This window comes from Hippoglossus hippoglossus, chromosome 6, assembly GCF_009819705.1.
Source record: "Hippoglossus hippoglossus isolate fHipHip1 chromosome 6, fHipHip1.pri, whole genome shotgun sequence".
NCBI lineage: Eukaryota > Metazoa > Chordata > Actinopteri > Pleuronectiformes > Pleuronectidae > Hippoglossus > Hippoglossus hippoglossus.
The window spans coordinates 16,069,472-16,097,244 of record NC_047156.1 but is presented as its reverse complement, the minus strand read 5'-3'; the positions used below and the strand labels follow the sequence as shown (position 1 = coordinate 16,097,244).

At 42.1% G+C, this 27,773-nt stretch overlaps 1 protein-coding gene across 1 annotated transcript in view; it reads right to left on the bottom strand.

The window, feature by feature from the left end:
• The window catches only part of tjp1b (tight junction protein 1b), a 53,713-nt gene extending 37,960 nt beyond the window's left edge, over positions 1 to 15,753 (bottom strand). The window contains exons 1-2 of the mRNA XM_034587684.1: positions 15,224 to 15,753; positions 7,320 to 7,461 (exon numbers count right to left, since the gene is read on the bottom strand). Of these exons, the coding sequence (XP_034443575.1) occupies positions 7,320 to 7,461; positions 15,224 to 15,321 (240 nt within the window). The 5' untranslated portion in view covers positions 15,322 to 15,753. The remainder of the gene's footprint in view (positions 1 to 7,319; positions 7,462 to 15,223) is intronic.
• Positions 15,754 to 27,773: the final 12,020 nt, after the last annotated feature.

Sequence of the window (27,773 nt, the reverse complement as noted above, 5' to 3'; positions counted from 1 at the left end):
TCAAAGACAGATGCAAATGGAAAAGATTATTGATGTTTAATTATTCATATTAATTAACCATAAATACTCTGAGGCTTCTCATTGAAAAAAAAATTCTCTAAAAATCGACGGTGTTTTTCAAAAACACAGGAGTGGAATAACCTTACACACAGTGTGACCTGTGGTGTATACTGGCAGTTAAATTATAAATGAAGTGGCTGTAATATTTTTATCTCCCATCAAACAGACCTTTAAATTAGTTTGGATTCATAAGTGGTTGTCTATTCATCGCTTTGTCCCGAGGGAGCAACCTCGCTCAGGAAGAGAGTGAAGCAATTAGAAGCCCTGGTGGTCTGGGATCAGGTGCTCCCTTCAGACCAGGCCGAGGGGTATTGTGCAGGGCAGGCGACGGGGGTAAAAGAGGTAGGTGGAGGAAAAAAAGGGGGGAAAACATTACCCAGGGGTAATTTACCGCACTGCGGAAAGGAGCCCGACAATACTGTAAACCGCTTGAAATGCATTTTATCACAACTACAGTTTGACATATTGATAAATCCAGTGAGAAAAAAAAACTAAATTATTCTTAACATAGCTAACAGCGCAAGGTTTCCCCTAACGTAATACATCCGATGGGTGGGGGGGGTTTCACTGTTTGTTTGGCTGCTTGGAAAACCCCAACACATGAGCATCAATACACCTTATACCTCTTATCACTATAGCATTTATGATTGTACTAATATTGGAAAACACCACTGTACTTTTATCACTACATATAAAAAACTCAACATTTAAATTCAATATCCGGAATAAATAATCTGCACATCCAACCCCTCCGTTCTGTGTCTCTGTCCATCAGCTACACAAACATGGCTGTTGCACTAGTGCTCCTGTATGTTTATGTAGTAAAACTCTGCCCTCTGCAGGACTCCAGCTGAACTCTATTCATCAGCTCAGGCCTGGCCACGTCAAGCTGTGCAAGAGGAAATCTATATTCAAGATTATTTATGGTGGCATGAAAACGTGGAGCATGGAGGAGAGAGGGCTCCTTGCGTGTTTTCCACCCCTGCTGGCTGATGATGCACGCATGAGCTGACTGAGGGAGACACAAGAAGGAGCAGGGGTTGTTCACCTTCGGGCCCACCGTTGATGAGTCTAAACAGCATATGGTGCCTCCCGGGGCATCAACACACATCCTACATGTCGAGCAAACATGGCAGGCCGTGTGATACGCTCACACACCACTGACCCACCTCACACACACACACACACACACACTCACTTATAAATGCACTAAGTGAACACACACTTCCTTCCTTTCATTCATTCTCAGACACAGAATAGATGCATTTTGGAATCACTCTGGCAATTGGGTCTTAATAAGATTTTCTTATGGCTACTATTGTATTGTGACACATCTTATGTATGTATATATATGCTTATCTGCTTCACACTACATGTTGCTTGATATATATAAGGATATAGAAAATACATTATGGCATTCAACTGCTGATGTATAGTGCTGAAATGATTAGTCAATTAATTAGCAATATTTTAACTAAAAAACAAAAGCGTGCAGATACCAGCTTCTTAAATGTGAGTATTTCCTGCCTTCTTCTGTTTTATATCATTGTAAATTCAATGTAAATATGAAGTGTGGGTAACTGTTATATTTGCAAACCTTACTTACGGTTGTTAAAATTCTGGTGGGTCATTTTTTAAAATATTTTACGAGACTATTTTAACACTTCATAAACTAATAGATCAGCTTATTACTCAAGAATGTAATAATTTGATTATTGAATAAAGGAAATAACAGTTTCAGCCATAATACCTAATTTATAACACACCAACAACTCAAAACATTAAAGATGTGTTCATTATGGGATATTATGTAACATTTTACATCACATCCAAACGTGATTTAATGCATTGTGGGCAAGAAATCCAGAGTGTATTTGCCATCTGATAGAATCTTATTTTAGTTGCCGTGAACATACAAAAAATATCGCCTCCAAAAACTGTATGTGTTCGTCTCATGATAATCAATCACCAGGCAATATAATCTACAGAGCATCAAACCCTGTGATTGATTAACTTGTCTTGACTCCAGTGCTTCATTCGTCATGCTTGACTTCCCCGCCACGGCCACCATCTTGACTCCCTACAAACATTACATCATCCGGCTGGTTGTCCTTCACTTGACCTGACGCTCAAGTACTCGAATGGGCGGAATAACAAAGCAAGCGCTCCTCAAGAATAAGCTCAAATTATAACAGCAGGCTGTTATTATGGTGGTAATGATCGACTCAGACAAGGCTTTTGTTGCAAAAAAAATAATTGTATGTGATGTTGGTTTAGCGCTACGTTTTTTTCCACTACTCTAATTTCATTTATGTCATAAATCATGTGGGAAAGTCAATAGTAGTAGTTTAGATTTATGTGGCTTTGAGTCTTCTCTCCCGAAATGATTTGTCGCAGATGAGGGACGCGAGGCCGACCATAAAAACAAAACACTGCTGGGGAGGCTTTAAAGTCAAGATGTAATGATGGATACACACAGTGCACAGTGCTTATAGTGACCTACCATATGTCCCATCAGAGGACACATAGGTAGGTCTTGATCCTGAGTCACAGCCTCCAGAAACAAACTCAACATCTGTCATCAGCTCATGGCATCACGCACACCACCTTTGCATGCATCACGCATGACCAGCTCCACCTCGCTGTCACACACAAACCCCCCTCCATCACCTCCAACCATCCCCCAGAGCTCATCACCTGTAGGACAAATAAACCAGCATCCGTTCGACTCTGTTCTTACATAACAAACCCGTCTCACCCGGAGAAAATCAGCTGCAGCTCCAATCACAGAGCCTCCCCTCGCCCCCCCCCCTCTCTCCTCCTTCCAATAAGGCCTCCTACAGTGTTCGTGGTGATAAATCTGCTGCGTCCACCTCCCCCCCTCCCCCCGTGCTCTGCCCCCCTTCTCTCCCTCTCCACAGCCTTTGTGGTGTGTCTCACTCAGGTCCAGCCTTGCAGCTCCCACCCTCATGCACCTCCATGCCTTCATCACACGGGAACAATCTCCCTCTAACAGGCCCCTGAATATGCAGATTGGTTAATTCAGCTGCAGTTGCTCTCCCCCCCCCCCCCCCCCCCCCCCCCGTATAATGCATCTGCAGCACTTTCCGAAGACTGAGCAGCGAATAAATGCTTACGCTGGGGCTTTTTTTGGTGGTGGTAAGGGGGGAGAGCGCGTCTGTCCACGGCAGGCTGCAGCCAAGGATGGGAATTTAGAAGTGAGATGGGGCGAGCAGAACTAATAAGAGATTAAGCCGTTGACCAAGGCAAAGCTCAAGGCCCAGTTTGATGACTGATCCTGATCTGTGAAGGAATAATTAATTTAATTACGTTTTTCATCTCTGCTTTAGTTGTATCTTCTCTGGCTAATTGTTTTTTTCTGCAGCTCACCTGGTTATGGCCTCTGCAGTAAATATTCCTCTAACATTTTCCCAAAACAGCTGAGAGGGCAGGAAAAATTCTGCATGGATCGTTCCCACACAATCAAAAACAGCAACCTCAGTTTAGCATCCAAAATGCAGCAGGGCTACAAAGTGGGTTCTGTGTTTGTGTGTAAAAGATGTTGTTTTTATCGTGGAAGTGATGAAATATAATGCACATAAAGATGAGCTGCATATTCCGTAACCATCTAAAAACACACACACTGTAGCAAAGAAGGGAAATCTTCATCATCATAAGAACCAGTGTAAACGCTGCCACTCTTAAATGAGTGGATGTGTCACTGATGAACACTGAAAAATAACTTCAGCAAATAAAGGCACCGGGTGCATAAAAGACTGTAGTTCCCCCCCCCCCCCTCCATCTCTGTTGTGCTTTCTGCAGCCTTAGCACTAAAATCTGATTCAAGCTTTCTGTGAACAAGTGCGCTGCTTGCCAACACAAATGACAGCGGGAGTGGGCCCGGTGCCAAAGTCCTCCCCTGACTATCAAGAGAGAAAAGCAATCAAAAGAAGCAATCGATACAAACAAAGTCTTAACTACTATTGATTATTTAGCTCAACGCTGATGGGCAATGATAGTTATGGAGCTAAATTAATACATGTGTGTGATTAATATCTTCACTTTTCCTGTTGAGGCTGTTTTATGTTTGCAAACGACTGCGAATCGCCGTGAGGCACAGAGGCAGCGCTGTGTCTGTTGTGACATTTTAGTAGGATGCAATGGAAACTGCTCCTCAGCTCAGCATCCTGCAGTCTCATCACTCACTGTAAGGCGGACCGTTACTTCCATCAGCTGCATTTGAGTTCGGGCAAGTCAGCAAGTTTTCCTCTAGTGCACACACAGCCCGTACAAAAGAAATATACCGTGGAAAGGCCAGGAGCGCCTCAGCTCGGAGCTCTCTGGTGAGATAGTGGCCGTTAGAAGCGTCCTCTGAGCGGCGGGCCATAAAGACAAATGCGCGCAATGTGCTGTGACTTACAGAACAGGAGAGGATAAGACAAGACAGAGTCATTACACAGCGTTTTCCACTCAGATGAACTTCGTCTGTGTATGGCGCCAAATCAAGGCAACCACTAATCTGCCAATTACAGCCTAAAAGCCTCCACCGCCAACATATCAATGACAGGTTTACTAGATGGGAACTTGTGAGTGATTTTGTGATTACTTTTAAAATGTAGGTAGGACTGATAATTGCTGTGATATTTTCACTGCTTTTAAATGTCGATCTGTTGGTCATTCGGTTAAAGGGCATAACTTTGCGTTGAGTAAGGGGGGGGTAGGGTCAAATGGCATCTTCAAATTCTGATGAATTACTATTTCTTATCAATGTGCAATGGCTTGATATTCCTTAGAAATAATCATAATCATACGTCATACTTGCCAGATAATACTGTTTTGCAAGTAGCCAATAGGTTCACCGCTGATCGGACTGAAATGTTTAAACCACAAGTGGATGGATTGACATTTTGAAGACTAAATGGTCTTCAGAGGATGAATCCTTCTGTACCGACTTCTATGATTCTCTTACGTCGAACAATCTCCGCCAGCAAGATGTCATTTTTGCCTAGTTGTGCAAAACTCCTGCAAAACGTCTGCTGGACGGACAGGCACAAAATGTGTCACAGATATCAATGTATCCTCAGACGATGTCTCCTCATGTTTTCATTGATCCTTGACTTCTCCTATGAGCATGAGGGTGACATACAAGGTTTTGAGGGAAATGTCTCATCTCCCTGCCACCCCCAGGATGAATAATCCCTTTGATGATCGTGATGAAGTGCCATCGTCAGGTCAAATTATAATTTGTCTACTATTGATCTCGTTAATAAATCTGCATATCAGAGAGTTGCTGAAGAAAGATTAACTCTCGAGCTACGCTTAAGAGCATTTCAAAGAACTTTTAATGTTCAAATAACATTAATAAGCTATGATTTCAAGCCATTGCAAATCAGCAGAAGTCAATGATACCATTGCGGACCAAGACTTATCAATAATTCAACCAGCTGAGTGTTTTTTTGGTGTCTTTTGATGAGATGGAGCGTTTGTGATGACTTCACAGTCAGGTTATAGCCATCCACACGATATAATTCCCCTGAGGCTGAGGCCCTGCAGCAGTCTACTGATCTGTCTGGAAACAACAAGGTACGTGTGTGTGTAATACAAGTGTGTGTGCTTTGATTTACACACATCAAAGATCTGCATCTGAAACACTGCTTTGAGAATTATTATGTCTTTTGTATAAAAAAACCCACTCAAAAGCAGATATTTCATGATCATTCAGTGAGGTTAAAAAGACAAGAGCTGCACCTCGAGCTTTGGAGAACATTTTGAGGCGTTTAAGGATTTAAACACCTGAGACACTTGTTTACTGAATGGGATTGTGAACACAAGATGTGTTTGTACAACCTTGATGTTCAAATCTAATTTAAAATGTTTCCATCAAACATCAGTTGCTGCAAAACATTATCGTCTCTTCACCTTTTCTTTAATTTAAAAACTGAAAAAAATGGATGAGAGGTAAAAGTGAAAAAAGAATGAATATCCAACTCTGTGATTAAAAAATAAGATTTCCTTGTTAAGGTGTTTCCCTCATTGATATTGTAAAAGTGGTCTGTAACCTTGTAACGCTTTCTAGTCACGCAAAGCGCTTTAAGGTACCGTTTGCCATTCATCCGCTCACACACACATTCATACGGTGCATCCAAGGACACTTTGGCATGCAGATGTGGGAGACTGGGATCGAACAGCCGACCTTCTGGTTAGAGGACGACCGCTCTACTCCCTTTAATTGAAGGGACAGAGTCTTTGTCACCACTGTTATTTTTACCTGGTCAACACGAAGCTTCAGCCAGCAGCCAGTTAGCTTAGCATTAAGCTGGAAACAGTGGGAGACAGAAAGCCAGGCTCCTTCCAGCAGCTCTAAATGTCCCTATTTTTCATAGTATATCTCTTTTCCTCTGTAAAACCACTACATGTCATTTCTACACTTCACCATACAGATTAAACCAGGGCAGGCCAGCTGTTTAGTGCAGTGTCTTGGCTAAGCTAACTGTCTTGCTGCTGTAGCCTCATATTATCATACAGACATGAGATTAACTCTCAAATATACATACAATAACAATTCTGACATGATGGAGCAGCAATAAAACCATTTTCAGCTCTGTTTCCAAAACTGTGAAGAATTCTCTCCACTATAATGTGCATGGAATCAAATGCTTTACATTTGGCTCGTGCATGAAAATGAAAGGGCCCTCTAGGGCAATCGAAATGATCCGCAATTTACGAGAAATGTTCTTTTGTGATATGTGACTCTGCCATCATTTGCCATCTTTGTGTGCAGTGCTCAAAAATCATTGTGATGTAAGAGACTCCTGAGGCCAAATCCTGTTCCCTGGCATCTCATCGAAGTAGTTTTAAATAATAACGTTTTATCTTTATCATGATATATATGTATCGCATATATCCCACAGATTGTGTGAATGTACCCAAGATAACTAGATCCCTATACTTGCTTTGTGCAAGCCTTTTTTTGTCGATTAATAGTTTTATGGACATTTCAAACAGCAAGTGTCTGTATTTGGAGTATGTAATAATATGCTGGATGCTTAAACAATCCCTTATCTGTCTCTTATAGTGTTTTAAGTCACAAATCAAATAGAGAGAGACAGTCTAAAAGTTTTATTTTTACTATAATCAAAGCTTTCTCATGTCAGATGGCTGGATTGTTAGTTCTGCACACTTTGGTCATGTATTACTGTGTCTGTAATTAGATTCAGTTCATGAATGCATCGTGTTTGCAGTACAGTCAGTGTACTTACATTGGAGTCAAGGAGATCGATGCTGTCCAGGCTCTTGCTCCTGTGTATGCGGCCCTTGATGCGGCGGAGTGACGGCTTGCCCTGTGCGGTGCTCGCTGACGACGCTGCTGTGACGGAGCCAGCGGTTGGGCTGGGGTGTATCCTGAGGTCAGCATGGAGGGAGCAGGAGGAGGACAAAGAGAAACCACAGCAGTACATCAGGGCAAGTAAGTGCACACCCAGCATGGCTGTATCACAGCAGGACAAAGTGCCACAGGCAAGATGGAAGGAGAGGAGAAACCCCCCCCCCCCCCCCCACTGTGTTCACGTTTGCGCTTTTTCAAAATGCCACAGTGCCCCGTTGGATAAAATGGCATTTAAAGAAATCTATAATTGGATTTAATGTCACAGAGGCCCTGTAGGGGAGCTGGTTGGAGTTCAGGAAGCACTGCAGCCTCAGCCACTGACGGCCTCCGCTGCTCTTTGGGCACCAGTCAGAGTGTAGCTGGTTCATGGGGAGATGTGCACGAGAGGCACAGTTGACCCATCATCAATTCCCCCCGGTAATGTTTTCCTTCACCAATGGCATATTTAATAAGTAACACTGATGGAAGCCCTGCTGACCACATTAAAACCCCACGCTTCTGATTCCCTTTGTGTTTCACACGCTTGCGGCTTAATTGCTTTGTAATGTGTTGTGTTTGGTTCAAAATTAATCGACCCTGTGGGGATGAATAAATCTGAAATGAATTGAGAGTTTATCAATCCATCTTGAGCAGGGGTAGATTTCTAGGCCAGCCACATTTATCGCCCATGTTCAAAGTGCATGTACAGAACATACATAGCACTTTTTATCAAGGCATTCTTTATTAAGGGTTTATGAACTGCATCTGATGTAACTAAATGTTTAAATGATGATGAATAAAATAAATTACTGATGTTTTGTGGATCAGTCATAAGGCCTTATTTAGAAGACACAGACACAATAGGAACCATTGTCTATGTATTTATTCTGAGGTTTTTCTTGCCATTTTAATTTAGCATCGGTTGTTAGGACCAGTGCTGTTGTTTTTTTTATTGCTCTTTTATTTTAGCCTTTCTAATGTTTTGTTACATGTGATCATGTTCTCTCTGTGCTGTCCGTCAAACAGATGCCTTTTTCTTAGACTGCAAACCAAATCTACCCACAGCTACAAATAAATAAATAAACTTACCTAAACCTGATTGTTGGTATTCTATATATGCTTGTGGAAGTCATGTGACACAGGGATAAAAAGACGTCAAAAAACAAATGATGGTCTATAGCTACTGCAGGTTTTTTCAGAGGGAAGTGGTTATAAAAGAGCGTCATATGTCCTGTTGAGGAGGATGAACCAGCCTCAGAGATTTTTCACAACCAGAAAATTCTTATTAACGTCTGATAAAAGCATTAGTATTGTTATACACTAATAATAAAGCCAATGCATACAATTTCTAAACCTTTAATAAAGGATGCCCTTCATACAAATACAATTTATATAGCTAATTAAAGATTTAACAATTCATTGATTATTAAACTGGTCGAGGAGCTATAAAAAGTAATATGCATCTTTTTTGCTAATAGATTAATCGTCTCTTTTTTAGCAGCAATACTAAACATTAATTGGTTCCAGTTATTCTCTGTTTTATATCAATGTAAATTAAATATCTGTCACTGTTGGCTGCACAAAACAAACTGTACATTCGTATTTTTACTATTTTCTGACATTTAAAAGATCTAAAAAAAAAGGTGAATAGGCTAATCAAGAAAATAATCATGAAGATAAAGATAATGAAAGGGCAGTAACATTAGTGCCACAGAATTAACTTAGTAAATAATATGTTTTTGCAATAGCACTGTGTTCATACAGCGTATTGTAGCTCACGTTTTTACTATTATTTCTTCCTCTTCTCTTCTCTTCTCCTCTTCTCTTCCTCTATATCACCCCAGTCTTTTCTCTCGGTGTCAGGACAGTCACTCTTAATGAGGATTTACCTAACACAATATTCAATGAGGAAAAATCCTGTCTACACGGTGCAGCTCGGAGACAGTAGATATCTATTAGCATGCTCGGCAGCAGGCCCTGAGGAGCTCCTGAGGTTTGGAGACCCAGCAGGGGAAATTATGAGAGAGAGGAACGAACAAAGATGGGAGGAAAGAGAACGTCACCTTCCACTTTCTATCTGCATTAATTCAATAGTCGCTCGAAGCTGAGTAAAGAGCTCACTGGCTGCAAATGCAAGGTAAAAGCATCCTGCACTACATGCAGTCAATTACAGGCGACCTCAGATCGTTCTCATAAACAATACAGCAAACATGACTAATGAGAAAAGCTGCTTGGACAGTATCACAGGCCGGGTGCAGTGCCTCTCATTCAGAGGCTCGTTTCTTGGATGTTGATTCTGAAATGGATTTAAGCCAAAACACTTGAGGCCACAAAGGCAGAATGTGGCACGATGCCAGCTTTTCTCTGCCGACTCAGAGATAATGTGCAGCGAATGATTTCACGTTGCTTTTGTGATGAATTCTTCTTCACTATGAAATGTATAATATTTGCAGGTATAATGTGTTTCACTTGAGGTTCGAGAGAATGTATAATAAAACGGTGACATAGAATGTCTATAACCACTTCATTGTGGTTATAGACATTTATGACACATGCTCCATTTTGAAGGACTAGTTTGACATTTCGGGAATTGAGATTATCACTTTTCTTGCCAAGAGTTAAGCTGATATGACAAGATTAATACCACGCTAATGTTTGCATGCTAATTATGACTCTACAGCCAGCAGATGGTTAGCTTATCTTAGCATTAATTCCCTATCCACACTAATGCAGATATTTTGCAAAACAAACTTTTTTTTAATTATTTGATCCTCTTGTACACAAACGGCGTTTAAAACACATTTTAAGATTTGATTTGAGATTTTTACAAACGCCTTCCAAAGTGCAGATTTTCAAGAGATGGTGGGTTTGTGACATGGTGACATCACAGCTTACTTTGTGCATGCCCTCTTTCGCTTTGTGTATATCATAGCACATTGAGGCTTTTTGCAAAAATGGATAAGGTGACGAAACAAAGGTGAATAAAAAATGCGCTACCATTGTTGTTGATATTGTTACTCCCGCCAAAGGAGAATGAGCTTACTGAGCGTGCTCACAAAGTTCTTCCCTGGTATTTGACGGATCGTTAATGTACACTTAGCCCAGGCATTTGTTTGTTTGACAGTAATTTTGTGTTCTATCTGAATGGAGATAGTTTAAACAACGAGGGAGTCAAATAAAATATCTGCAGTAGTGGAGACAAGGCCTCAGATGGAAGCAATGGCAACAGCTACCTCATCTCTGTGCAAATATACATTGCAGTCTTACAAGGGATTATATGCAATTTTATTTCTTGCAAGAATTGTCAGGAGCATCATGGCTCCTCCCAGACGAGAAATACTGTAGTCCAGCACATAACCCCATGTTAAACCGCAGCTGGGAATTTCTTTTATACTGTAAGGAAATGACAAGTGTGAATGAGTGAACTTCAGAGGTGCTGGTGAGGAGATTGTGTTATGATTGGACAGAGCCAGGTTATCTGCTTCCCCGTGGTTCCAGTCTTGATGTTACTTTCATGTAGGGAGGAGAATAAGTGTCCTTTCCAAAATGTCAAATTTTCCCAAACATAATATCACAGAAAGGGCAGGATGTGTCTTTTTCTTCTTTGTTGAAGTCAGATGGTTGTTTTTTAGCAAACAGGTCAGATTCTTGCTGTTTGGATGGTTCATGGTACAAATGTGTCGGCTCTGCCCTGATCCGATGATCTGATGATCACATTTTGTAGTCTCTCTGAACACTGCACCGTCCACAAAATAGTTTGATAATGTGGTTCACAGATAAGGTCATGAAGGAGCCTGATGCCATTAAAAAGAAAGAGCGACGGATGCACACATTTATCAGTTGCAGGACTTTATGCTGCTGTTCCTCTCTTCCCTCGCTCGGCCTGGAGAAGCCATCAAGTACGATTAGTTTGAGCAATAACGGCTACTGCTTCATCAGCAGGTGAATAGGCAATGTTACACTTCATTCCTCCCATCCTGGCCAGTGCTAATATAACACTTAACACAGAGAGCGATCCTGACCAGTGTCTGATACACACACACAGACACAATAAAACTCACAAAGTAAGAGAAACACAATCATACTCAACAACGAGTGCAAGTCTAAATGAGCTATAAACACGATATCTGCCTGCTTTTGTTTCAGATAAAAGGCGCAAGTTAAAAATAAAAGGAAACATTACATAAACACAATAGACTTGTTGTATTATCCCTGCAGGCTTGCAACAGAGTGTAAAGTTCATTAAGTCAGGTTAATGCCAATCTTTGGCTGTGTTCAGGGGGGAGTGGGTTTTTAAGACTGCAGGCAAGTGGAACATCTGGTTGCAAAGACTAATCCCAATTTAGAGAGCTGCTGCTGCCGCTGCGGCTGCTGCTGCTGCTGCTATTCAGTCTTTATCAAAGGGCGAGCGGAGCTGCGTCTCCTCTAATTTTGGGAGAATATGATGCACATGGCTCATGCAGTCTCTGCTCGCTGGTGAAAGTGTTCAGGCAGAGCGGTGTGTAATCTCACCGCCACACGCTGTGAGATCAGCAGAACGGGAAGCGGCTCTGATTATTTGACCAGAAATGGGACAGAATTAATGCTGCAATTATGTAAAAAGCAACCTTAAAAAACAGGATTCATGAATTATACACTGAGCCGTTTCTTTATATAAACGCAATGGAGCCATTTTTCTGTTTACGCTGGCGTGTCTGTCAGTGATGTCACATCCTGTCATACATCTGTATGATAAATGATAATGAATATTAACAATGTAATCCATAGTGCCTTTCCAAATCATGAATGGGGGAGGGTATATAGTTATTATTCGTTATTACTTGGTTAATATGTATTTTTCAATAATTGTTTGATCGTGGAAGTTAAACTCAAAATCATGACATTTGACAATCACATGTTCCATGAGATTACTCATATTTATCAGAATATAAAATCAGTATATATGAAACAGAAAACCAGCAAATCTGTTTAGAGAATGTTAATACAGATAACTCAAATATAACTGCCATAGATTCCGTTTCAGCTCCAGTGGTGTGTATCTGGAGTATTTTCATGGACAGTACTAATGAGTATAGCTGTATTGATTTGAAAGGTCACTTTAATCAAATTATCAATATCATTTGTGGAACAAGCTTAAACCAATAGAGAGGCGGTCTCGGAAATCCCGATAGAGTGCAGCAACTGCTGAGGGCAGTTTGATCCACAGGGAAGGAAGCTTAATCAAATTACCAGTAGTACTAGTTACTACTATAACTAGATCTACAATTTCTGAAACAATTATAGTTTCTATCACATCTACTAATGATAGATGAGGATGACAAAGAGATTTAACATTTCATATGAACATTAACACCAGCTTCTGTATTTTATGTATTTTTAACTATCACCATTTTACAAATATATCAGTTTGATAGGATCTTAAAAAGAGTGAAGCTGTTTCTGTCTCTGTACATGAGCACATCTTAACGCCTTTGTGTTTTCTTTAGTTCTTAAACTCTTTATTAGAGGCTTTTTCCGAATGGTTGTATGTTCTGATTATTAATCTTAAAGGACCAAGCCAGTGCCTCCATATGATATTATGGAATTAGTGAATTAGGGACTTGGCACGAATACAGACTCAGTGTTTTTTAAGCGTGTAATGGAGAGGTTAACATGCGTTAAGACACAGTAACTATCAAATACACAATACATTTGGTTTAAGAGCAATTATTGTTGAACAAACTGGAGTCTGCAATCACGTCGGCATGATCAAATCATGTGAAGTGTTTCATGTGTTTGGGTCTAATATAATCCGAAATATTAAGTGTCTGCTCAACAGCCAAATGTCTTCAACAAAAGTAGATATGAACATTGTGTTCTGGTTATGAATGTCACAATTAGCACACATTTGTATATGATAAAACACGAGATGGAGTGTAACATACAAAATCCCTATTGTGATTCTTTAAATGTGCTAAAACTTTAGAAACAAAAATACTAATTGTAACGTGATCAGTGTTTGTAATGGCTTGGCTCAGTATTGTCTTTACATCTGAGGCAACTGCTCTTCACTCAAGCTGTAAAAAAAAATACTCTAACAAGGTCAGAGTTTGCTCCAGGAGTTACATAACTAGTTTAGCCTTTTGTATCAGTGCACATAGATGAAACCAGGAGCCCTTTCCAAAAATCGACTTAAATGAGGAGATATTAGGGTTAGGAGTACAGAATCAGAAGAATCAAGAAACATGAAAGGACTCCTCTGTCCTCAGTGAAATCCCTCATCTCCTCCCAGGAGGAAAATTAGGCCAATAAGAAGATGACTAAGGAACTGATTAGCCAAAGAGACCGAGAGATAAAAAGCTGCATGTGATAAGCGTTTGACCCCCGCTGAGGTTACAGCGGCACTTTGACTTTAGTGACATCACTGTGTATAAAGGGGAGATGGGCATACTCTCGTAAATGAATACATTTATGATACAGTAGTAAATGATGTGCACACTGTAAAATACAAATATCCTCATACTAAAACAATGTATTTGCATGATTTGCATTTGTCTCAGCTTGGATTGTAATTTTCACATGTTCCAACATCCAGGTTGTGGTTGTGTGAGATTCTCTAAACCTTCTTTTGATCACGATAATCTTCCTCGTGACAATATGATGCCCGGAGATTTTCAGCTTTAATGTTTTGTCCTTGATTGCGAGACAGAAACGGTTTAGGAGCTGATTTAGTTTGGCTTTAGGAGGTGGTGATAATAGACAAGCCTCACGCACACTATAGAGCCAGTGTAGCTGCATTATGTGGCTAAATGATCCACGCCACACGATGGATTTCTGTGTGGAACACTCGCTATCAGAGTGCCATTGAGCCCATTGACTCCTAATTAACCATCTTTGCTTTCAAACAAGATGGTTATCCGGCTGTAATTAGGGGAAACTACATCTCACACACACATACACACACATACACACAAGTAGCAGCCCCGGCAGCAATCTGCTTACAGCGACGAAAAAGGGAATGAGAGGAGGAAGACTGTCTTAAAGTAAACAAAAGAAGAAGGCCGCAGGAGGAGAGACACAGAGAGGGTGAGTGAGGGAGTTAGAGGAGGTCCCCTGAAATATACTGGAGCATACACAGAGAAATGAGGACACTGAACAGGTGGATGGACACAAAGACACATGCTGGGAGCTGCGTATGGGTGGAAATCGTTTAATGTGGACATGACCATGAGAGGCGTGTGTGAGGCCTGGACAATAAAAACAGGAGAGGACCATGTTTCATGCTTCTGTTTTTTTTTGCATTTTATTAATGAGTTACAGCACAGCAGTGGGAGGCAGAGGAGGGATGATGATGGTTTACCACATGGTTAGCTCGATGATGACATTCCCAGTGACAACACACAGCAGTGCAGTGGAGGCCAGATGGTTCATTAAAGCACATGGAGTTGAAGGAGAAGAAACAGCGATGAGGCTATGACATCATTCAACTTTACAAAGTGGTGGAAGAGGAAGGACACACGCGCACACGCACGCACGCACGCGGGGCACGCACGCACGCAAACTCTGTAGTTGCCCGTGCACCTATGGGTCTGTGATGAAGGCAACATGGTGCAGACAGGCTGCAGTGGCTGAATATTATGTCATTGTGGAGAGCGAGCGGCGGCACCGTGGCTCCGTGACCCGCTCATCATCTCCCGAGCTGTGGGAGGCGACAGCTCGGATCATCGGTGCCCCCCTTTTTTTTTCTTTCTTTTTTCTCCCAACCCGCATCCCCACCATCAGCATCATCAGCAGCATCCGCACCGAGATTCATATACTCACCACATACGCTTCCTGGGCGGAAGACAATGTTCTTTGTTGGAGGCGGTCACCCCCAGAGCCAGCTGCATAACAGTAATGTATTTCTGGTAATTCACCATGGTACTGTCCGCCGCTACTGAAAATCCGACCCCGAAGAAAAGCGCAGGTGATCATACAGATATCTCTCTCTTTATTCCCTGGCATCCGCCTCCGCTGCGTCTTCCGCGCTCAGCATCACAACGCCATTTCCAGCGCTGAAGGACTGACGGTGAAAACACTCCCCGAGGAGCTGAGCGAGAGGTGCCGTACGACCCATGTCTGCAATGACACTCAGCCCCACCGTGTTTCAGCGCCCGCACACAGACCCATCCACATCCATCCGATTTCTGATGATTATTGTCTCTCTTTTTTTTTTTTTAAGATCTGGACATGCTCTCCTTCCTCCTGCCTCCTGCCTCCTCCTCCTCCCTCCTATCGAGGGCTGGAAACACTCTTTAAAAAAAAAAACGCTGCAGCGTCCAGGCGTCCGTGTGTGTGAGGTAGGGGAAAGAGTGTGTGTGTGTGAGAGTGTGTGAGTGTGTACAGTGTATAGTCAGAGGGGAGCAACTGGGAGGAAGGGGAGGGTGAGGAGGGAGTAGGAGGATGGGGAGGAGGTGAGGAGGAGGGAAGAGGAGGGGGGGTGGTGTGGGTGGGGGGGGGGGGGGGGGGGGGGGGGGGCTCTGTATTGCATCTGGTAAGGAAGTCCTAAGTTTCTCTGTAATTACTCGTTTAAGGGTTGAGTCCATGCATGTATATACTTTTTTTGGAATCATGCAGCAATCAACAGGGGCGTACATAACTAGAAATTCTGATGCCCCCTGAAAGCATCAAATTAGGAAAACAGAAGGGTTGGTCATTTGAAACAATGTTAAATCATACCTCGATAGCCATCGATAAATAAAGTTGTCAGTTTAAAAAAAAGGTGGCATGATTCGCCCCAGCAGGACGGTAATAACCAATCATTCGATACGGACCAAAGAGCCCTATCTCGCCATGTAAATAAGTGAAACAAAATCCTGGATCCGCCCCCTGACCCGGATCAGCACCAAATCTTTATGGGTTCTTCCCTCATCCAGATGGCATCCTTCCAGCAAGTTTTGGAGAAATATGCCCAGTAGTTTTTGCATAATCTTGGTCACAAACAAACAAACCAACCAACAAATTAGACAGGGGTGAAACCATAACCTCCTTGGTGGAAGTACAACTTAAAAACTTTTTATACAATAGATTTGTCTTTAATTACTTGTTTTCTGAGCCCCCCTGGGTTGGTAATTTGTTTCTGAAACACTTTCGTACAAAATCCTACTTGTTGAATTCCCCTACATCCCCTACGTCCCAATAGGCTACAGCCATCAATAAATAAAGTTGTCTGAAAAAAAAGGACTGTAATAAACATGACCGATCAATTCATTCAACTACGACACGTCACAGTGTTGTAGCTGTGTTCCAATCCTTCTGAGGACGAATGCGTGGCTTTCATAGACAAAGTTCGAAAATAAACGTGATGGTCTTGCCTACAGAGGATTTCTTGTTTGCAAAACCAGCTCGTCCTAGCCTTACCTTTACATTGTGTTGCTACTTTGAGCTGCTGCACTTATAGCTCAGCTTCCTACGTAGCTAGCTTGTTAGCTTTGTCACCGGTGCTAAAAGAATCCCGGGATTCGTTGCCACGACTAGGACCCAACCATTGGAGTGTGTGTTGTTTGGGGCTGGGAGGACGCATTTCGCAGGTCTAGAAGAGCCTTAGTAATGGGATAGCATAGTTACGCTGCTGTGACGCAATCGGCCTTCAAATGTACGCTCTGAAGGATGTGGTCACTGAATTGGAACACAGCTTATATCTGTGTGTAATTTGACAACAAAATCTGTACAAGGTCCACTTACTGAAGATTTTCAAGAGCTTTCATTTACATCTTGTGGCTTTCAGCAGTAAATTGCGAGAACTCGTAATATCAATCTGAGATGTCTCAGGCTATTTGCTGTTGGAGTAAACCCTTTCTCCTGAGGAGGGGAATAAGATGGGTTTGACCTACTGGACTTTTTCAGGAGGTTTCAGTCACATTTAATGGTCTTCACCAGAGAATTTCTAGTTAGCGACCAAGGCTGTCAATGCGTCATTTCCAAGGTAAATGAACCCTAAAGAACACACTGCTAAAGAGTCTATTTACTCTGTCATTCTCAGTTTTAAGTGAATGTAAAGTCAAAGCGCTGTGAATATAACTGAGGAGCTTTTATTGGCCTCTGTAATTACTTTTAACCTTAAATGTCTGACTTAGTTAACACTCTGTTAAATGAGCAGGGCAACTCTAATGCTTCTCACCCCAACCGCTCATGTTACAGTAAAACACCTACACTCAGAGACACTAAAGCTTTCTGGCGTTTCTCTCTTGCTGTGCACTGAATACCAATCACGTGTCACACCGAATGGCAGATGGTAACAGCAAATCGTTGGTGGTTGATTTAAGTTAATGTCATGCGGTAAAATTAGGGAGGGCACTGTGAGCACTGGTCAAGGACCCTCCTTCAGTTGATCCATCAATCCATCCATCCATCCATCCATCATCCATCCATCCATCATAGCACAAACCAATTTATCCTGTGCAAGGTCAGAGCTGACTGACCTATCTCAGGTTATATTGGAGTGGGAAGCTGGATAACATCCCGGACAGTTTGGATATCTGTCACCAGGCTGATATGTAGAGTTCACACAGACAGCCATTCACCCTCACTATCACACCTCATCTTCAGTCGTCAGGCCCTTTTTTTGGGACTGGGGGAGAAAACTGGTCACCAGGAGGAAACCAATTCCAGCAAACGATGCAGGAAGGACACTTTATTCAAAAATACATGATTTGGGCCAAGCTTGGAAAAAATCCCCCCCCCCCCCCCCCCCACACATATACCACAGTTTCTTTAGGAATTTTGGGAACTGTAGCTGTTTTAAGCTTAGATATGAATAGAATGTTGTTAGTGACTATTATGTCTTATGGGTGATGCTGAGCAAAAATAGTTTATTTGGAGAAATTAAACATTTTTTGTAAGTGTCATCAAGCGACATTAAATACTTAATACTATTAGCAATTTAACGTTAAAGTGATATTTTGGGGCTTGAAGTTTCTGAGTCGGTTGTGCAGATTAGACTGTGGCTTAGTGTTTGCTGAACTCATGGAGACGCAGCACGCAGCACGAGTGCACTGTGCCCACACGACCTGTCATCAGCAGCAAACAGAGGCCGGCGTGGTTGTTTTTCAGTCAATAGAGTGACACAGTGGTGCCGTTCTAAGCTTTGGAGTAAGTCGATTAGTCTAGACTTTGAAGTCTTAGAGGAGAGAGCCGCCTTTTCACCTGAGTAGAGAAGTGCACTTCACACTCTCACTAGACCCAACAGACTTAAAGAGAGATGTCGAACAGCAGAGGACGGTCTGAGGAGGCAAGATAAATGAAAACCGATCTTATCTTGTTGTGAGCGATACAAAAGCATAATAGAAAAAGAGCTGATATAAGCATTATATGATAAAGGGATTATCCGGTTTGTTAATTAGGAGGAATTGAACTGACACACATGCTGGAAATGAACTTGAGGAAACATTGTGTCTGCCAGAAGACATCCACCATACGGCTAAAGAGGCAGAGCATGGCACTGACACCGCCGGTGTCAGGGGAGAGAGTCCCTCTGTTGCCAATGTTGCTAAAAATGTTTGAACCCATGACACTGTAGTGCTCTATGGCTCCATCCTCCATATGGTATGTATAATGTTAACCTGAGGCAGTCTGAACCTCCCTATAGCAAGTGAAGGATAAACACATGGCACTGCACGTTTAAGTGCGCTATTCTATAAAAACATCTGATTAAAACGATTATAAAAACAATTATTAAAACAATTACAAATGTCCCTATCTCGCCTTTTAAATGATCCTCATATAAAGCAGGGGGAATGAACACCGGGCCCAAATGTAAAACAGCCCTTTTTGTGGTTGCTAGTTTGTTACTTCTGGGTGACTGGAAGCAGAAAACCCTTTAGGGCATTAAAGGAACTTAAATTCATCCAGTGCTCATGTGTGCAAAAACCTCCTCTATGCAGCACCTGCTGCTGAGAGGGCATCTAACGTCATCTGTGTACAACAACTACAAATGGCTTCATTTTGAGAGAAAGAAAATACTAAACTTGTGTCTACATTAAATACTGATGCTGACACTTGAAACAAGGCTGGATTTTACACATTTGAATCAGAATATCTAGAAAGACAGAATATCTAGAACGAAGGAAAACAAATGCGCAAATTGTAATTATTTTCGGATAAGCAGCACATTCAGACTCACTGTATTTCAACTTGAGAACATAGCAAAATAAAGGTATATAAAAAATAATAAATGAATAAAAGATTCAGTATTTTTCTACACCAGGACACAACCAGGACCTCAGAATGTTTTTAAATCCTGGCTTTGCTCCTGGCAATAAAAGTACATTTTGAGCCAAAATCAATGTCACAGAGCTTTTATTTATTTTGATAGGATTTCTACTAAATTGCACATAAACAAATATTTGTTGGTAGAATAAAAAGGTTTGGGTATAGCATGAGTGCAAATGCATGAGTTTCGGTTGCACACCGGCATTGATGTCAAGAGCCTCCTCTTGAATCCAGCCAACACTCAACTAATACGCCACTAACAGAACCATTAGGGCAGAGATGTGCTCCAACAAACCCACCAGCCCTGCACTCTGTCACCTCCCATTGACCAGGACGCCACTCACATAACTCTGCTGATTTATCAGACACTACACATCATCATTATCAGCCATGTAAGACACAGCGGTCATTAGCGGATGGGGGGGGAAACTGCTACCGATATACACACACATTACCCAGGAAACCTCTCTCTCTCTTTGATGCACACACATACACACACACACATAATGGGGAGGTTGTATGGGAACCAGTCGTAGTGTGTCAGTGGGGAAGCTTGGAGACAGCAGTGGGTCAGTGGTTGTGCTGCAGTCTGAAGCCCACTGCATATCCGTGCACACTCCACTGCAGCACTTTGATTTCACATTGGCATCCCCCACCTCTGCATCTCCACTGTAATGGCTCAGAGCAGCCTGCCCCATCATTACCCTTCTCACATGAGAACCCACTGCTGACATCTTTTACTGTACGCCAGCACACGCACACACACGCTTATACCACAGCACACACACGCACACACACACACACACACACACACATGCACTGATAACGCACTAAAGCTCTCTTTTCAGCGATTAAATAGGACAGACAGACCTGCCCTTCTTTCTCGTGTCCTTACACTCTCTTGTCCACTTTATTTGGTATAGCGAAAATCAAAGCTGGTTTGTAGGACTCAGAGGCTGCGCTCCCAGAGGAGGCAAACCTGGACCGAAGCCCGAAGAACCACTACCGCTGTAACGCCGTGATTTATTACTTTTGCACAAACAAGAGGAGAAGTTCACAGAGAAAGTCCTTTCCACATGAATGCACTGCACCAGGAAGAACAAGAGTAATGAAACACACGCGCATGCACACACACACACACACACACGCACACGCACACACACACACACACGCACACACACAGTCACACCTCGGTGCTGTCGCAGTGCTTCCTCTCTATGTGCTGTGAGGTGAGTCATCAGCACAGAGAAGCATAACCTCACAGCTCCAGCTAATCTCTCCTCTTCTCCTCTTCTCCTCCTCCTCCTCCTCCACCACCTCTTCCTCCTCCTCCAACCTGCCAGCATCTAATTTTCTCCACTTATGGATGAAGGCACGCTGACTTACATCATCACTGCAGCCTAACATATACATATAAGGCCTCAGATCCAAACACATGGCCAACTCATCCTGGCGAATCACACGCGCTTCCAGGAGAGAGTGATCTGTCCTACGGTTAAAAAACGAGAAAGTTATCCAACAGATATCTCTACATATTAATGTGTAACGCCTAAATCAGCACTTGAATTTGCTAATTTACTCAAAGATTTGCGATCTAGAGGTTTTAAATCGTTGGTTTAAAACACTACAACAGTCCTATCACGGCAGCCAATGGCCCTCAAACTGGATTCAGTCAGCTCCACCTCAGCTCCTGCACTGCTCTCTCACAGGTCCTCTGTGCCCTTTCAGACAGAAGCCCAGAGATGTGATTAAATGCTGCATGTTCACTCTCAGTCAGCAAGATACTGACCAGAGGCGGACACGAACAGCCAAGCTAATAAACACAGTGTCTCTTTGAACCCACACAGCTGACAATCAATCTGCTTCTCTGCTGTGGATCAAAGAAAGTGTGCGGAGCAGGGGGGGGGGTGAGACACTCACACACACTGCGTGCAAAGACGCAGATATAACCCCGGGAAGATATTCCCAGGTTGCTTCCACATTTATAACAAAGCGCGGCTGCAGACATGCTTCCCTCTGTCACACGGGGACACATGCTGGCACACAAATTCTAGCCAAGCCAAGCATCCATGACTCCAGGCGCTTTCTGTCCTACTTCCTCTAAAGAGTGGAGAACACAAAATATTATCAGTTTTTATCTAGACATGCAACCCTTGTGCGACACTTGACTCGCTCTTTGTACCTTGAATCCGCCTGCAGCCACAGTTAATGTCCATAACGGATGCATCGTAAACACAGCAGGAGCAGCAAAAGCCTCCTCCCTAAGTTCTGCCTGTTCCTGTAACACCCGCTGAAATGTTGGAGAGACGTCAGAATACAGTGAGCATCATTATACGCAACTGCACTCAAGAGTCTTTGTACAATCAAAGTAAGAGACTTACATTGCCTTGGCGTACAGCATCTCTTCCTGTGTGTGCTGCTGTGGTATTGTGTGTGCTGGTCGGTTTCCGTCTGCCTGTCTGGGTGCATGTGTGTGTGTGTTTGTGTGTCAGTGCCCACGGCCAGACCACTGGGATAGCTGTGTCCATGCTGACTTAGCTGTCATACACTGAGGAGCCCCCCCTCAATGGTCTGGGGAGCATATCAGCTTGTCTGTCCTGTCACTTCAGGCATCAAATCCAAGGAAACTGCCCACCACACACACACACACACACACACACAACACACACACACACACACACACATACACACACACACACACACACACACACACACACACACACACACACCACACACACACACACATATACACTGTCAAGTTTACCCCCCACTCTCTGTGAGTTGAGTGAAGGGTACTCTCCAGAGGGTACGGGAAAGACACCCTCACTCAGTCATGATGCGTTCACTGGGCCTGACACACAGTGGAAGAAGCAGCCTTGCAGGACCAATACAAACCAGTCGCTCTCACTCATATATCATTACATGCAGCAGAGCTCGGCAGATGACATTTTATGCCTCCTCTTTTCTGTCAATTCATTTATGTACGCCGTTAAGTGTTGCCATTATAAGACATGAATATAGAGCAGCGGAAGCTTTCACTTGAGAATAATAATGTCTGCAAAGTAGCCACATTACACCCGGGTGATAAATTAAAGGGAATAGCAGCATTAAGAGTCTCTGTGAGGTGCTCGGACACTTTCTCAGCGCTCCTAGGCCGAGGTGGTCCAAAGACAGTATGTTGCTCATGTCGAGATGAGATTCTGGTGACAGCAAATGCCAAAGAATGTGATGCCCATAGTTTTCACACTTTTCAACCACTCAATGAACATTTGTACCACGTCTGGAGGCATCTACTGTACGTCGGTTATGTTTCCCAATATTTTTACAATTTGACAATAGATGAAATCAACCTTGACTGTCAGTCTAGGGTTAAGAGATAAGGAGTTTTCGAAATTTAAGATATTTGTGTGATTTGACATCTCTCCATCATGTCAACTTTTCAGACCCTAAGAACCATTGAATTGAACCTGGTCCTTGAGTTTTGACTCTATCTAATGTGGCTTGGAACAAGTTTTTTCTCACCAGAATGACTTTATCAACTCCTTGAACATTATGCAATCCATCAGAAAGGCTGTAAGGCTCTCAGCGTGAGGTTTTCCCATGACATCAGCGATATGTAAAGAGTGCCTCACCTCGAGTCAAACACTGGGTCGGTGTACATGGGAGGGGAGCACAGAGGTTGCTCTCCGGGACGGTTTGGGGGCACGGGGAGGCCCCCTTTCCTCCCCCGCTGTGCAGCACCATCTGTGGGAACAGATTAATATATTAGCCACTCTTTTTTTATGGCTGTGCTAATTTACACTTCTTCCCCCTGTGTCTGGAGGAGTAAGAAGCAATCATATGGTCTTAATTGCAGGATATTAGGCACAGATAAAGTAGACACTAAGCTGTAAATGCGAGCCATGTCCTTGAGAGCGCTCGGTTTTATTTAAATGTAGGTAAAGCGTATTGATTTGTTATCGTGCAGCACAGACAGGGCCCTGCAGACTGTAGCCACGTTTAGGCCATATGTTGTCAGAGGCTAGTTAGGAGCGCTGGCGGCTCAGTAATCCCCTCAGCCATCCAGATTTAAGAAGCTATTTTTGCTGGCTCTTAGTCTGTGGCACTAGCTTACTGAAAAGTAGTTTCCCTCTCTTTATATTTCCTTTTGTTATCATCTTCTCACAGAAAATAACAAGATAAATAATGGACACATAGGAATAAAGCTCCTACAGGTTCATGATCTGTTGCTCCGGTTCTTCTCTCACGAATGCAAACTGGACTGTTTTTTGAAAGAAAACACTGGGACAGGATCACGCTGCCCTCCGTGAACTTTACTTAGTGTTTGTCATTGACGTAATTGGAGGCTTATTAATGGCTGTTACCTTCTCCTTCCAGCAGAAAGCAGGTTAGCAGGTGGGGACACACTTCCTCCAAAACGGCGCAGAACGAGCAGAATGCAGCAGGCCCCTTCGAGGCAGATGGTCCAGGAATATCTCCGTCCTCTTCTTGCTGGACTCCTGTCCCAGTATTTCCTTGTACTCCCCCAGCGAGAACACCTTGTCATAGACCAGGTAGGGGGAGCACGGTGTTGACGTCCAGCCTCGCTCAGGATCTTTTGTCGGTTCTGTTTGAGGATCTTATTTGCCCACCTCTTCTTCTTCCTGGTGCATGGCCTCCTGCCAGCCCTCTGCTGCTGCCGCTTCTGCTTCTTCACGAACCACTTCTTGGTGCCACTGCTAAACATCTTCAAGCTGAGGAGACCCACCAGGACTTCTTCCACGGCTCTGTCAACACAGGTCCCAAAGGAAGGGAGGTGCATATTTCATGCCAGTGCAGCGACCATGCCACATATTTCCTCGAGTCGCACGTTGTTTTTGTCTGAGTGGTTTATCTGGGGCAGGAAGAGACAATCTGGACAGTAGCTGATTTCTAGCTGGGTACTTACTGACACTAAGAAGATTACCAGACTCTTAAGAACACCAATGCAAACTGCTCTGCACAGACATGTACATCCTCTACATATTTTACATAATTTTGCCTCTCCTCGTGGATGATCAAACCTCTGAGCTGTAAGTGGTCATTTAATCACCAAAGGCTTCTTTAATTAAAAATGCATCTAAGTAGGTTCTCTTTTCTTTTAGTGCCTTGAAGGTAAATTAAGCACACAGTTCCTGGGTTATTTCAGGTAATGCTGAGTAGCCTAAAATTCATCAGGGAGTTACAAAAGAGGGCTTGAGAGATTCAAATCCTGTACATATGTTGGAAAATCTGCATCATGTGCATGAATCATACTTTATCGTTGCCCCTGAGTTCAACTCACACTCACCTTTCTGTTATTTCCGTCAATGTGACACCTGATTAAGACGAGATTAAAACTCTCTGCAATGAGCATTGATCTGTTATAGTGAGATGTCAGGCCTTCATTCAGGAGAATCATTAACCCATAATGAAATGGAACAAGGACAACAAGGAGAGCGTGATGTATCGTATTGAAAATCTATTTTCTTTTCTTTTTTAAAGAAGCACAAACCAGCATGACCTTGAATCACATTTCCTCCAGCTGCTGTGTGAGAGGATGGAGGGCGGCCTGCTCTGTGCCAGAGGAGGGAGCTGTTTGATCATTAGGTGTCACGTTTACAGTAAATTATGTTTTGACAGTTTTATGAATTAATCCAATATTTAACCTTCAAAGCTTTTAATATCCACCTAAATGGAAAATATCAACAGAGAAATCAAACTGGCAGCACATGTTATACTAAGAATCTGATTTAGAGCAAATTCTTACTAATTACAAACATATCTGTGATCAATGTCTCCTGGAAACTGAAACATAAATACATTTCCTCTGTGTCCAAAATATAAAGTCAGCATAGGTTACACTTTGTAAAAGCTTTTCCAAGCTTCGCAGCGTGTACCTGTCAATGAAAAACCTTTCATTACCGCTGGGCAATGAAATGAACAAAGTCACTAGATCTGTAAAAAGGCAAGAGAGACAAATGACCAATTACCTGTCAAATACATTTTAATGGCTGTATATACTGTACATGTATATGAAAATACAGTATATGGAGCTTCGGTACAATTGAACACAATGTAAATAGACAGAATACATGGGAGACAGGGTACACAAGATAATGAGTCTTTAATGTTAACTTTTGATGAGCTTTTTCTCATACAATGTGTTTAAGAATAAATATTGCTTTTGTACTCCACTTTTACAAATGTCTTTATATGACATGACACTAAAGCAAATTAAAACTATTGAGTGTTAATCAACATATAATCCATCATCCAGCCTGAAAATCTGAAAGACTTAGATGTTTTCACCAGTAAAGCTGAACATGTATCCTATATGGTCATACAGTCATTAATGATTAAAAAAAAATGAATGTGTATTTTCGTGAACATCCAACAATCTGCCACACAATGACAATGAACGTCTGAAATAAATATTAAATATACTAAACTTTTTAATTGGTCTTTTAAGAACTAAATTCTTACTAGATGAATCTGGTGGACATTTTCAGCATAAATAAATCCAGACTGCTGATTCAGACAAGTTGAATTTGGCTCTGAAAGAAATTCTTGCAGTTGCCTAAAATTCATTGTTCCCTCATCTGTGGTTATAGATTCCATCAGTGTGATACTGAATATGTGCCAATATGCAAATAGACCACATGCTAAAGGAATGTGTTGATCTTTTGTGCCAATTTTAGCCAAAGCTCCATATCTCATTGCCCAATCATTACTTAATACTGCAATGTGCATTATGATAGTATGTTCATTGTGGCTGCAGAAATACAAAAGAGTGGTTGATATGAAAGGTGCAGGATATCAGGGGGTGATATGCACCTGTCAGGGGTCAAAGAGATGGTGTGAGATAAACACGGAAGCTGTTTGACAGATTTAACAGCTTTGATATTTTATTATATTCATCTAAATCATAAATATCTTACTTATCTTGATGGACCACACTCTACAGTGTAAGGCATATAATCTGTAATATTTAAGTCTAGTATTTTGCTAAATGTTGTTGTATGTCCTAACAATAAATGTCCTCTTGTACACGAAGCAGCATTCAGTTGGAATTATGAAATGACCCAGTTGTCGATGTAAAGGTTCAACAAACATATTAATTCAGTGATAAAATGAACAAGGCTTATCAATTATCAGTTATAAGCTAATATTAACGTCATGATTAAGTCATGATTAATATTAATCATGACTTCAAAGGCTTGATACTTATTGTTTAAATAAGGCTCTTGATCTAATTCCAGTTTATTTCTTAATCAGTTTTCCTAATACTGGCACATTGACATTAAGTCAGTATCAATTTGGTTTTAAGATAAGTTGTATGTATTTGCTTTATGACCCAATTTATGTTTGACTTGTATGCACCTTGTGTGGCAAACAAGTGAAAGCAAGTGGTGAGGCAAGAAACTAGTCGTAGATTGTGTAAGAATGATGTTACATAATAAAACTGTCTAGACAGTTTTTTCTGTCTTTTTTCTTTTCTGTCTTCTTGTCTTTACTAAACAGAAGAGAAAACTAAAATATGAATTCTGTATGCCAAATCGTATTAATATGAGGGAGCTACTTGTTAGTTTCAGTGCTACAGAATTGGAAGTACATCCTTCGGCAGTTGATCCCTAAACTCTCACTGTCACATACTGAATCTGGCTGGTGGTATCAGATTTGTGTGTAGCGGCTGAAGTAATCAAAGCTTAGTGGGTGAAAGGCCAGTGAACATCACATCAGACTGTGGTTAACAGCTGCCAGGTGTAAATATGTGTAAATGTGTGTTGAAGGAGCAGGACGTTCCTAAACAGAGTTTTGTTCTGTGGTCCAGCTCGTTTTCTTTTTGCCTGCTTGGGATTATTCACTAAACTTCCAATGACCCAGTTCATTAAACCTCTGCACACACCTTTATATGTGTATCTGATAAGCAAACAAATGTGTGCAGCCAGTTCTTTTGGGACTGTGCAGCAGCCCAACATTTACTGGCAGAACTTAGTGTATTGTTCAAATGTCTAACACAGTAATATGAAAGATGCTGTCTGGGGACTTGGCTATAATAAGTAATAAGGACATCCATGCAGCAGCGAAGACATGTCTGGTTTCCCTGTGGAAAATCAACATT